The sequence below is a fragment of the Vicugna pacos genome, chromosome 5 (genome assembly GCF_048564905.1).
Source record: "Vicugna pacos chromosome 5, VicPac4, whole genome shotgun sequence".
In the NCBI taxonomy this organism is placed as follows: Eukaryota; Metazoa; Chordata; class Mammalia; order Artiodactyla; family Camelidae; genus Vicugna; species Vicugna pacos.
Window position 1 is genome coordinate 66,818,687 of NC_132991.1, and position 13,548 is coordinate 66,832,234.

Genomic DNA, 13,548 nt, shown 5'->3' on the forward strand with positions numbered 1-13,548 from the left:
GCAATTCCACTTGTGGGTATATACCCCAGATAATTGAAAGCAGGGTCTGAAAAAGATATCTGTACACTCATGTCTACAGCAGCACTATTAACAATAGCTAAAAGATGGAGGCTACCCCAGTGTCTACCAAGAATGAACAGATATGCAAAATGTTCCACATGCATGTTATCCTAAAAAGGGAAGAAATTCTGGCACAGGCTACCACATGAATAAACCTTGAGGAAATTATTCTAAATGAAACAAGCCAGTCACAGAAAGAAAACATTTTATGATTTCACTGATATGAGTTCTCTAGAGTAGTTAAAAATCACAGATACAGAAAGGAGAATGGCGACCGCCAGGAGCTGGGGAGACGGGGGATGGGGACTTACGGTTTAGCAAGTAGAGTTTCAGTTTTGCAAGATGAAAAGAATTCTGGAGATGCGTGGTGTGATGGTTGCACAATAATCTGGATGTACTCAGTGAAACTTAATGGTCTATTTAAAAATGGTTAAGATGGTATATACCATGTGCACTCTACCACAATAAAAAAGCCGTATCAAGAAAATAAAATATATTCTGGAGGCATGGAAATCAATCAGTTGTTTCAGGGTGGGAGAGAGACATGGTCAAATTTTGTAAATATAGTCAGATATTTACAGGTATATGGTAATTTTATTCATGAAACAATAAGGAATCATCTCACATCAATAAAACCTTATTGGACAAATTATACAACCTTTAACTAAACAATCCTTATATGTAATAACATTTTGACTAGATTAATATATGAACTTCTGATAGGTGTTCTAAAATTATGGTCTTACACTATAGCAATGTCATTCACTTTGGATGCCTATTTATCTTTGGATCTTCAGAAAACATAGTTGAGTACCAAATATATTTCCCCCCCCAAATATATTTTATTTAAAATTAAGAAAGCATGTGTAACACAATGATTGAAATTAAAGACAGAGAAAAAGGAGACAATACAATTTCTTTAAGCAAGTCCACCAATGCTGGCTTCTGATACTTAAAAATCTACCTTTTTCCTTTTAAAGGAGGATAATCCTTTATGATTTTTACAACAAATGCCATTTACTCATTCTTTGCTTGAAAGGGTAGGGAGCTTTGTGGAGAAAGGAGGTTGGAAAGGCAGTTGGAAAACATCATGGCTACGTCAGTCAGAAAATTGTCAGCCAGTTGTAAGTTAAAAAAGATTTGCTAAAAGTAGTGATGTTTTTACTGGTTCAAGTCTGTCAGAAGGCTTTGGATTCTCCAGTGCCTCACACCAGTGACTTCAGAACTAACTCGCTCCAGATGTCCCTATGATCATCTAATCAGACATCAAAAGCTGTATGGTGACAAGCTCACACGCTGCTTACGAGGATGCTGTATGTTTCCACCAGTGTAAAACACACACAGTAGCTACTTTTAAAATGTGATTCATCTAAGGCAGAATTCTATTTTAAAGCACAGAGCTATTAGGAAAGGGGCCACACTCTTGAGAAAGGGAAAAAGTCTTTTAAATGTCTGTACAGTGTCATTTGATGACTAGATTTTGAAAAAAAAGAAAAAACAATGAAACCTGCACTTCAGAAGAGTTTATGTTGTGAGGAGGAAAAAAAAAATCTCCCATCAAAAGAGATTTCTACAAATTACACCATGTTCAAGGAAAAAAAATCCTTTCCTCTCAATACTGACTGTTTTGTTTCTTCTCAAGGTGAACACTCATTAACCCTTCCCTTCTGTGCCATCAATCTTCGGTAAATGCCTACAACATGGAAGACATACGTGGCAGATCAGAACCTACAGAAGACATGGTCCACACCCTTGAGCTTTCACTTTAAAGTAACGTGATCTACTGTAGTCTGCAGATTTAAGCAGTGCTCTCCTCCAAAGAAGTTAAGTGTACGGATGTAGGCATGTTTTTATGCTGCTACCTTTGTGTGTGCATTTAGCTTTTTAAAAAATACGTATTTCTTGATATCATTACCTTGAGCAATAAATTTTGGTGTTTTGCATAGAAATACAGCCTCATTCCATGAGCACTTATAAATATTGAGACATTAAAAGGAAATTTAAAGATGAATTCATACCAGTCAAGTTAATAATTTACATCTGGAACCCTGAAGTTGCTAGTCTGGTCTGAGTCCCTAAGAACAACAGCCCATACTGCTAACGTGAGACGTTTATTAGTGTTTTTCTAAGAAACACCTTGTGAAGGTTCCCATACCAGTTTTGAATCAATTCATGTATTGGGATTTTTATTTTTATTGTTTTCCCAATCACTTGAAACCAGAAGTACTTCTTAAAGAAGATGAGTTATGAGGAAACCTTAGGAGGAGAAATCTTTAGATGTGATGGGTATATGAGAGATACCCTCTCCAGAAATTTCTAGTCCAATCAAGGATTTTCTAAATTCCTTGAACATAGTTATTAGAAAATAATAAAGCTACAACTACCAAGATTACTAACTGTTTGATTAGAGAACTCATGATTTTGTTGACAAAAAGGTCGAACTCAGATAACTGATGCCATGAAACACACATTAATCTCTGTTCTCTGTTCACATATCATGGGCACTGACAAAATTAGGCTTTGTACTGTTCTTCTCCAGTATCATCAAGGTTTGTTCTTTCCTTATAATTCTACTCTTTCTCAGCATCAATTTCCGTGATGAAGTCATTGTTAGAATTGTAAGCAGATAAATCGGGTCTCACTTGAAATTGCTGACCTCAGCCACCAATCCACATTTTAAATTCCAAGTGGAGAACCTATATTTAAACCTCTCTCCCCCCTTGACAACACTAAAAAAAAAAAAACACAGGTAACACATATTCCTAAAGCAGAAAATTCTAAATCAAAGCTTTTTAGGGAGCAAAACAGTGTAGTTTTCACCATTTTTACATTCTAATCATAGATACATGTGTGTCTCTATATATACATACCACGCATATGTATACACATATATACACACATGTTTACAAAATAGTTAAAAGCTGTTGGACTGAATTCATTTTGCCCATCTCAGATGTAAAAGTTTTAATCACCTAAATCATGTATTTAAGCGTCAGGCACCGTGCCTAAGGGCTTGGATGCAAAAATGAACACACCAGCTCGTGCCTCCGAGGAGCCATCTAACAGACATGTAAACAAGCAGTTATACTTGAGATAAGCGCTAACAGACAGAGTGCACATGGTGATTCCCTTGAGAGGCCTGGGAGGCTGAGCAGAGTGTAGACTAAAGGCAAAGGACACTAATTTTAATGTTTAAAAAATCTATCATTTGACCATACACACTCGCAGGTGGCTAGGGTTGTTTAATGGCATTAGGTCTGGTCTTCATAACTAGGGTGTAAGTTTCCTGAGGACAGGGACCAGGCCTCATGCTTTCTGCATGGCACGTGGCAGGGGTCATGGACATCTAAGAGATCGATCAATTTCGGCTGATATAAAAGCAAAACCCATTCAATTTTCATTAGGTGCAGATTAATCTAAACAGCCTAAGACAACGTGTCATGGTTGCCCTTTTAATTTTGAAACTGACCTCCGAATAGATTCTTCTTTTAGACTTTCAGTTCTGGACCAGACCCAAAAAGAATGACGCACCAGCTCCCACCTAAACAGGGGCCACAATCCTCAGGTTCCTTGATTAGTCGTGGCACAGACATTCAGACAAGTTTGTTTCACCAACTTCTGCAAGGTTCGGTGAAAAATGTTTGCAGAATAAACTTGGCTTCTGGATTTTTCCCACCTGTACTCGAGTCTTACAAACATAACTGCTTCAGAAATTAAGCTGCCTAAACTTGTCAAACTAAGTAAACATCTGACCCCATGAAATATTGGATGGCAGCTTTATCTCTTAAAAACAAAGCCATATGAAAACCATCGTTGCAATGTGTCTCCAACCCCTGGTCTTATCAGCACACAGCGTGAACAGCTGGAGTTACAAACACCAGGACTATTATTAAATCACTGTGGCAGGAGGACGGAAAAAAAAGAGAAAAACCTTTTGTAGGCTTCAGGATCGCTGAATAATGTGATTATATATTACATGCTATTTCCTCCTCCCTTTTGCTCTTCAGTATCCACCCTCTCCTCCTTGGAAAGCAATGGATAGAGCCTTCCCTCCAACTTATTATCAGTCTACAACAACTATTTTGTTCCACTGTTTCTACAGCTACTTAATTGTATATCTGACAGAAAAATCTGATTCAGTCATTCAGAATTTTTGCTAAGTTCCTATGTTGGATTCTGACAAGCCAACAACCCACAACGAAAAGTCTTCTGATATGTCAGTGGCAGTTGGATGATTTTAATCCTAAAAGCCAAGCTATTTCACTTTCTTTGTAATATTCCAATGGTTTCTTTCATGAATTTGAAAACATTTAACCCAGGAGCAATGTTGACTATAATAACTTCAATATTCGTGACATCTGAGGGAAAATTCTCAAATCAATATATATATGCAAGACACAAAGAGAATGATTCTGCTCACCGGAAATATCTTCTTTCACTGGAAGCTACCTGCCACTATCTTCACTGATGAAATTCCAAAAACTCCAAAACATCGATATTGTATTTTCACTTCTCGTTCCCACTGAACACAAAGGACTACTGGAAACACTTCTGCCCAGGGTGTCTTCCCAAAAGAGTCAGAGTCCCTTTCCCCTAATCTTACTGTTGCTAAGAACGGTGTTGCTAGTGACTAAAGGATTATTTTTGATCTCTCAATGCAGCAATTTAAAAATTTCTATTCATCTGCACATCTTGAATTCACATTATATGTGCTGGATAAGAATGGTGATACTACGATGAAATAACCTTAAGTATTTAATACACATTTGGAGGACAGTGGCAATTTCCACTTAACTTTTTTATCTCTATCATTCATCATAATTGGTGGCTTTCCCACGATATCTCATCCTAAATCCCAAATCAAGTGGTTCTTGATCTTTTGTATTCCTTCTGATGCAAGGAAATTTGATAAGAGTGATAGAATGTCTTCAGGACACACACACACACACACACACACACGTGCGCGCTCGCACCCCACCATGGCATAAAACTTCAGATAGTTAATAGACTCTCTGAAACCCATCCATGGAACTTCCAATTTAACAACTTCAAAGACTGCCATCTTATTTTTGAAATAAAATGTGTGTATTATAGATATAGACTTGAAAAAAAAAAAAGACCAGTATTTTCTTAATTTATTTTGGTGACCCAAGACAAGTAATGGTTTTAAGAGAACCACCGCAACATTACAATGTTCAGGAATCCACTTTTTAATTTACTCACCCTGTAGGATCATTTTGCCTTAGGGGTTAAATGTGAAACTATAAACTGTCATTAAAACACAAAACAACCATGGTAGTTAACCGGATATTAAGGGGGAAAATCACATCTGTTTTAGAGTTCTCTTCCATCCGGAAATTCAGGAACATCAATTTCAAGAACCTGGCTTTATGGCATGCCCTTAAGCCAAGAACACCAGGCTACAATCAAGGGAAGGAAGGTAAGACCGCCCTTAATCAAGCTCTCACTGTAATATCTTGCCCCCAGGATTCTCTTTGATTCAAAAGCAGTCTGTACAACTGAATTTTCTACTCCCTGAAAGATAAATAGTCATTATTATCTGCACATTAATAATTATACTATTCTGATTAAGTGGATTTATGAAAAGAGGAAGAAAGGAAACAGATTCCCATGCTGTTTATCTGGTGGTACTCTGACATACATGCGATTTGGTGGTTTTGCAATATACACAGAATTAGAAGCTTGCAGAGAATCTGATTTTTCTAATTTAAAACCTCATTTTTTTTAAGAAAAAACTCCAACTTGTCTAAGGGTGTACATCTTAAATAACCAATTGGTAATAACTTAACCAGCCAGAAAACAAGTGCAACTTCTCCAACAGTTCAAAAACACATCTCTGGAAATCGAAGAAAACTCTCCCCTCTATACAGCAAGCCTAATGAAGTACAACTAAAAATAACAATCATCAACTGTGGTTTTACAGGCAATATTTCAACGTAATCAAATGTGTCAAATGTTCATCCTTACAGCTTCTTATGTTGTGGGTTATAAGTCAGTTTCATTTCTTGGGAATGACTGAATATAACCCACTTGGGGATATGCCATCTGTGAATTACTTACATCTGAACACTCTGCTTAAGAGATGGAAATTTTGTTGTTGCTTTTTTTTTTCCTTGGATATTGAAATGAATGCAATTGAACGGAGCTTTTTAAGCAATTATTTTTCATATCAGTTGCTTCATGGATACATTATCACACGCTTTCCCTATTCATCATCACTTATCAAATCATAAGAATCAAGTATGGACGGTGCAGCTCAAGTGTGGGGAGGAAGCAGAAGCAGAATTATGGAGTCTGAGAAGCGGAGAAGAATCCATAGTGTCCAGTTCTGTACTCCCCGGGCTCAGGCCCTGGCCACACAGAACACCCTCAGCGGTGAGCTCCCAGGCACAGCTGCAGTTGTTATGTTCTCATGGCTTCCTTGAAAGGTCGCTACTCTTATGGCTGAGCCAACAGTAAAGTGACTATAATTTATCATCCATACAGGGACACCTCTGAGGGTTAGCTGGGACACTGTTAATAAACATGCCAGAACGACAGGTATGAACTAGAAACTGCCCCAGGCAGACCTAATCACACTGTTACTCCAGAGACAACGTGCAACGCACAGAACTTCTTCTCAAACCATTTCATTAGTGTTATATACAATTTCACGTCCGTCTAGAGCTGCTCCATCCAACAGGAATGGAATGTGATATAATTTTTAAAATTTTAGTAGCCATTTCTTTTAAAGTAAAGAGAAGCAGGTGAAAATAACTAAAATATATTTTGTTCAACCCAATTCACCGTAGTATAATTTCAACACCTAGTTAATACAAAATTATTAACCAGATCTTTATATCACTTTTTTTTCATACTTCAATCTTTGTAATCCGGTGTACTCATCAAATATAGGATACGCAGGGATAAGGGAAGACAGTTATAATACACACACACACACACACACACACACAAATGTATTTTTCTTCTAGATAAAAACAGACACAACTAAATGTCTTCATTTACTAACTTTGCCTACCCTTTGCACAGTAGTGCCGTTAAACTGTCTCTTGCCTGGCCTGGACCAGACCTTAGAGCAGATGACCACTTACCCAGCAGATTCTTTAGAGCAGACAGGGGTCATACCTGAGTTAGGAAACTTAGGTAATTGCCAAGAACTTCTAGGGCTTTTTCAAGACTAATATGAGCCTTGCGTTCCTAAGTCCAACATGCATACACTGAGCACCGTCTATGTACTTGAGATCAGAGAGAGAAAGATAACTAAGACACAATGTGTGTTTAAAATCTGTATGAAGAGAATGTTACAACTGAGGCAAGAGAAGCCTAGGAGGTGCCATTATTCAGTGACAAGGCAAGGACCAGACTCTCTTCTCTGGGTCTCAGGTCTGAACTTCATCACCCACAGGGAACACTGTAAGGGAAGAAGGAAATCTGCTTTCCTTTTTACTACTGATACAAAAGGACCCAACCCATATTTGAGAACTTGCACAGGGTTAGGTAAAAGGATTTTGAGTGTCAGCATTTCTTCTTGAATTTGAATTGGCATCTTTGTTATTCATAAACTTGAACGCACAGTTGAACTTCAGTTGGTCTCAACACAGAGCCTAAGTGCAGGAACACAGAACGAAATATCGGTGGAGTTTCCGCATGTAAATCACGATAACACGTTAAGGTAAGACTTTTGTCTTAGGGTATATTAACATCGTAAAAATAAGCAGTAGATTAGTGTTTTCCTCTTGTATGTAATTATCTCATTTTTGTAGTTCTTCTCTTCCTCCAATCCAATATAGTTAGGCTTAACATGGTCTCAATCAGTGTGCATTAAACACACAAACATGCACCACACACCGGTTCTGTTTGTACTCATCATTAGAGTGGAACACACACACCTGATTTTTACTAAAGTAACGTTCCATTAAATATGTTTCCTTAGAAGGATGGAAAGTGAGAAAACATTCCACCTAAAATACACTCAGGACAGGTACTTACTTGTTTACAAAAATAAATATGCCAAAATAGTGCTGCAAACCTATTAGTAACTACCCCATGATTTCGTATGGTGATGCCTACTTCATACACATTGGCATTGGTTCTTGATGAGAATATTTTATACTAAACTGGGAGAATCCATTTAGCTCATTCAGTATCTTTATTTACCTATAGTTTTATTTTCCCTGAAGGAACTATAGGGAGTAAGACTTAAAATCGAGAAGAGACTTGCTTTTAGGAAACCTTTAAATATGGTTACGTTATCGAAGATCACCTATCGCAATGATACCCAGCCATTATCCAAAATGTAACTCTCAGGCTTTTTCAAAGGATGAATCACAGTTACAACTCTTCAGAGCGACTCGGGATTTAGCAGAAGGACCTCACAGCCCCAAACAGAAGACGGGCATCGTCTCCTCAGAAAACTATTCTCCCCTTAACTTCTCAGTTACAAGTAGGACAGCTATAGGTGTATCTAGCTGTAAGCACGTTTATTGCTATATAATTTTACTTTTCCTTTATTTGAACGTTGAGATCTAGAAATCCAGTGCTGGTACCACATGTCTATGACACCGGTACCTTGAAACTTTATCGCCATTCACCATGATATGATTTCACAAAAGCATTGTGTTAACACAGTGAAAATAGATAAACTATACCTTGGAGCATTATGAAGCGGGAGGATGAGGGAAACCCAACAGTTCAGTGTCCTGGTTAAGAGCATAGGTTCTGGAGCCAAACCATCTGGGTTAAATTCTTGGCTCGGCCGCTTACTAGCTGTGACCTTAGATCACTAAACTTCTTTCTGCCCCAATTTCGGTATCAATGAAACACGTTCATACTCTGACGTGGAAGTGTAGATGACTTAATGTAAAGTCCTTTAAATGGCACTAGGCATGTAATTCGAGCTTTATAAATAACAGCTATGACTATCACTGTATACCAGCGATAGCTCCTGCTGGTTATCATTATGACGAATACTGCATGTCCTAGCGAAAGATCTCTGATGATCCACTTACTTAAAGAGTGCGAGGTCTCAGTGAGTTTTTATGGGTAAGTCACTTTGATCTTTCATTAGAAATGCGAGCTGCAGGATACCTACTGGCATAACAGGTTTCAGACTCTGGCCACTGGGGTGTGAAGCGCTTGGCTGGGCATCAGCAGGGGGGCTTGGCGCTGGGTCACTGCTTCTCCTCACCAGCAGCGGAGTGCCTGTAGGGCAAAATCAGAGGTGAGAGGTCAAGAGAACCCTGCGGGGAGGGGAGTGCAGGGTACAATGCCATTTAATTAAAAAGGTTTACAACATGCTTTCATGTAAAAACATTCTGTTTCTAAGAATGCCTGTAAATTAATCCACTTAATGATCTTTGGTCATCTATTTATAGAATGACACATGGAAACAAAATCTTGCAACTCTCGCCTTCCCCATTTGCATTTTAAAGCAAGCCACTGTACTTAACAGAAAACGGTTAGGCAATGCAAAAGTTGGTGGTGTGCAGCTGAAAATTGATCTAGAAAATACATTTGAGTATTAAAATGAATGATTATCCAGCAGACAAGTGAAGAGGTTCACACAGTCAGCGCAATTTGCTATTCAATAGAGCTAAAAGTATAGTTATTACTGCCATTTGGCGCTTCCCAAATCTTTTGAATGATGATATATACTGAAATAAATTATTTTCTTGGGTAATAGCATTAATGTCTATTTAGGTACACAAAGAGATTGGTTTCATTCTCTTCCTTTTCTCCTAAAGTAGATAAAATTGATAAGGAAAATAAGTTAGTTCCTCTAAAAATATATCCTGATTTCTTTTTAATTTAATGAAAGCTTCCACTATTAAATATTTGAGTCAGTTATTAAATTCTGAAAACAGATCATACTATTACAAAGTTCAAATGAAATTCAACCTTAACAGAGCTAGTGGTCTTACTATTCTGCCTACAATTAGGCCAGAAATAATCTGCTTCATAAACAACTGGCCACAATAGAGGAGACACTCAAAAAATCCGTTTGTGACTGAAAAACTGCTCTCTTATATAAATTAACTTTTTATTTCTATGCCTCTGGGGAAAAAAAGACACTGTAGAAATGCAATTCTCTGTTTATCAATATGCTGAAAATAATTCCCCAACTCTCTCAAGCAATTGTAGGTTAAAAATAACATTTTTCAGACCTCATTTTATTTGGTACAGTGATAAAGACTGAATCCATTTTGAAGTTATTTAAAAAATCTGATTTTTCTACGTGCTACAACATTCTTATTCTGTGTACAAAACATAGAACTGCTAATACTTTTTCATTCCTATTCAGTTAGAAGTCACTTTTAAAAAATAACTTATTTTATAATAAGAAATTAATGTGCTACTGAGGATGAAACACTATGCCAAAAGATATTATAAAATCTAAGTTCACATTCCATTGTTTCTTTTTTATTGGCAGACATTTCACTACATCATTCACCACCTCTACTCTGAAACCTTTTCTTAAGTATAGTTGACTTATAGTATTTTGTTAGTTTCAAGTGTACAGTGTAGTGATCCAGGGTTTTTGCAGATTACATTCTATTACAGGTTATTAGAAGATAATGGGTATAATTCCTTGTGCTATACAGTATATCCTTGTTGCTTATCTATTTTATACACAGTACTCTGCATCTGTTAACCTCACAGCCCTAATTTGCCCCTTCCCCCTCCCTCTGCCCCGTGGTAACCACAGGTTTGTCTTCTATGTCTATGAGTCTGCTTCTGTTTTGCATATACATTCATTTGTATTAGTTCAAAACATTTCTTAAGTAAGTCACATACCAATAGTTCTATGGTTGGCACTTATTCTCTGAAAGAAACATTTTTAAAAAATCAAGAAGAATAAAAGCAAGAGAAAGTACCATAAAATCTCAGACAATCAAGTCCTGGCTCCACATCAGTATGTTTTTCCCTCCTTCAGGTGATTTGACGACGAAGAGCCTCTCAGGTTGAGCCCCTCAGTTACCATGAACATGAAGTGAGCAAGTCAGTCTAAATGCGTTATCCTCAGGAGCAGCCCATTACCGTTAAAGTTAAGAAGAGAAAGGGGCCACCCCCCTGAAACTCTGGTTTGTTTCCAAGCATTTAACCCAGACCAGTGCACTGCACGCCAATCATCTCAAATTGGGAAGAGACAAATACAAAACACGTAAAACCAGTATGGGGCACCAAAGCCACAAAATAAGTTGATTTAGAGGCACAGAAATGGATACTTTAGTGACTGACAATTTCAGTTACATTCTTTTTTCAGCTAAGTCATACACATACACACATACACACACACACACATATACACAGAACATTGTGTGTGTGCATGTGTGCGTGTGTGTGTGTGTCTATACAGAGGGGGAGAGAGAGAGGGGAAAAGAGAAAGACATTTTTCTTGGGTAATAAGTATATTTCTCTTAAATAAGCCATAATACATAGTTTTCATTCAACTTTAAAGACATGAGTGACTCCTCACTTACTGTCAATATCTGATGCTTTAATAACAAAATATTATATTATTTAAAACATAATTTTATAATAACATGTATTTGGATTTCTATAATCAGTCAGCATGGCATTGTATTAGAGCGTGTGTCTCCCGGAAGGTGACAGGTCAGTTTTGTATCAGTGTACCAACTATTTGGAACATTAACAAACTGCAAGACAGGTAGATCTTTCTTGAACATACTGTCAATTCATCAGGAATAAGTTTTATTCTTCTGTACTTTTCTGTATTCTGTACTTGAATGTTTCCTGTTGAGTCATCTAATTTCTCCTTGGATGTCTTAAGGAGCATCTTTAAATATGAACTACTATCTCACAGAGTTTTCAACAACCTTTCACTTGGCAATTTAAAATTTATTTTTTTAATTCCCAAGCCCCATTTGAAGGTGACTGTCTGGAAGAGACTGAGTTACAATTTAAAGACAAGGAAAGATATATCCTAGTGTGTAACAGAAAACAAGTAATTAAAAGGACTGAAGATGATTTGGGCAAATCCCTGGAAATGTGTAACAGAGTAGAAGGCACACCTTGTAAGCCAGGCTGAAAAGAGAGGGAGACAACTACACTTGTTTTTATAGAACCTCTTCGAGGTGATGCAGGAGGTGGTGTAAATAAAACATAACCTCTCCACTGAAGGAATTTATAACCTAGCAGAGAAGATTAGACACTAACACTATGAACTACAGTGGCGGGACAGTGAAGAGGACCAGGGCTTTGGACTCAAATACACTGAGCTTTCCTCCTCGGGCTCTGTGACATTAGACTGCTCAGTGACACGGTCTCATCTTTTAAAACCCAGTGATAGCTTTCCATCAGTTCTGTGATGTGATGTGAAGACAGAATAAGGCATTCATGAGACACAGCACTCTCCCACTGTCCGGTAGACAGTCTTCACACAGAAACCTCCCTCCTTCACCCCCCAAAATATATACACACAGGAAAAGGAGGCAAAAACACTTGCTATTGTTGTGAGCAGTGTTATCTTACCTGATCAAACAGCTGAACTGAAATTCAAGTCAGTTTTCTTGGAATACTATGTAAATGAAAGTAAGAACACAATTCCATGCTAAATCAGGTGTAGCCTGACTATAGAAATCTAAGCTTTTAAGAAAAAAGTGAGGTGGGGAGAAAGTTCCAAAATGAAAAAAAAAAAAAACCAACCAAAAAAACTATTCATTGGTATCTTTCAGGTAATTGAGAAACGACTCATCAGATTTTAGAGGCAAAAGCCCTCAGGTCAGCTCAAGGAACAGCATTATTCCTTGATATCAAAGTATAAAAGCCACTGGATGCAGAGACTAAATAAAATAAGGAATGTTAAGTACTTTAAAGCATAAAGTCTGATATAATGCATTATGTTCTCCACTCAGTTAAGTATTTGAGGTCAACCTATACAAGGAGCGGACAATGTTAAGATGAATAATCACAGTGCTTATTCTAAGCATATGTTTTAAAGAAGGAGATGTGGGGATAAGAAACATTTCAGTGTACAGAACAGTAGGTCCCAGTGCAGTGTTCCAGGGGAGTGATGTTTGGATAACGAGAAAACCCATATCAATGGACACACACACTGTAGATTGGATCAAGTCCCATTTTAATTGGCCGGATGCACAGAAACTTAATGGAAGCCCACGAGTCAGCCAAAGAGAAGCAGTACCCCTCCAACAGAAGAGCTCCTGATCAGGTGTGCAGCTACTAATGGCTCTGTCCTCAAAAGATCGGGTTTTACCACATCAGGAATGCTCAGTTCTTGTTGGAGCATTCTGCCATGTAGATTCAGGGCTTATGTTACACTCAGGAAAAATTTACACAGACACTCACTGTTGTTCTTTTTAAGATGACTAAGTTCATCAGGTTCTCCCAGGCTTTGAGTAAAGTGGCACTGGAGTGATCTCCCAGGTGTCTACGAACACTGGCGCATCTTCCAATTCTCAAGCAATCACCATTTTAATGACAGTAAAA

General features: G+C 37.7%; 1 protein-coding gene across 7 annotated transcripts in view; it reads right to left on the reverse strand.

The window, feature by feature from the left end:
- PARD3B (par-3 family cell polarity regulator beta) overlaps positions 1-13,548 on the reverse strand; it is a 948,983-nt gene that overhangs the window by 517,611 nt on the left and 417,824 nt on the right. For all 7 annotated transcript variants that reach the window (XM_072961414.1, XM_072961413.1, XM_072961408.1 and 4 more), the window contains one exon: positions 9,173-9,282. In XM_072961414.1, the coding sequence (XP_072817515.1) occupies positions 9,173-9,282 (110 nt within the window). The remainder of the gene's footprint in view (positions 1-9,172; positions 9,283-13,548) is intronic.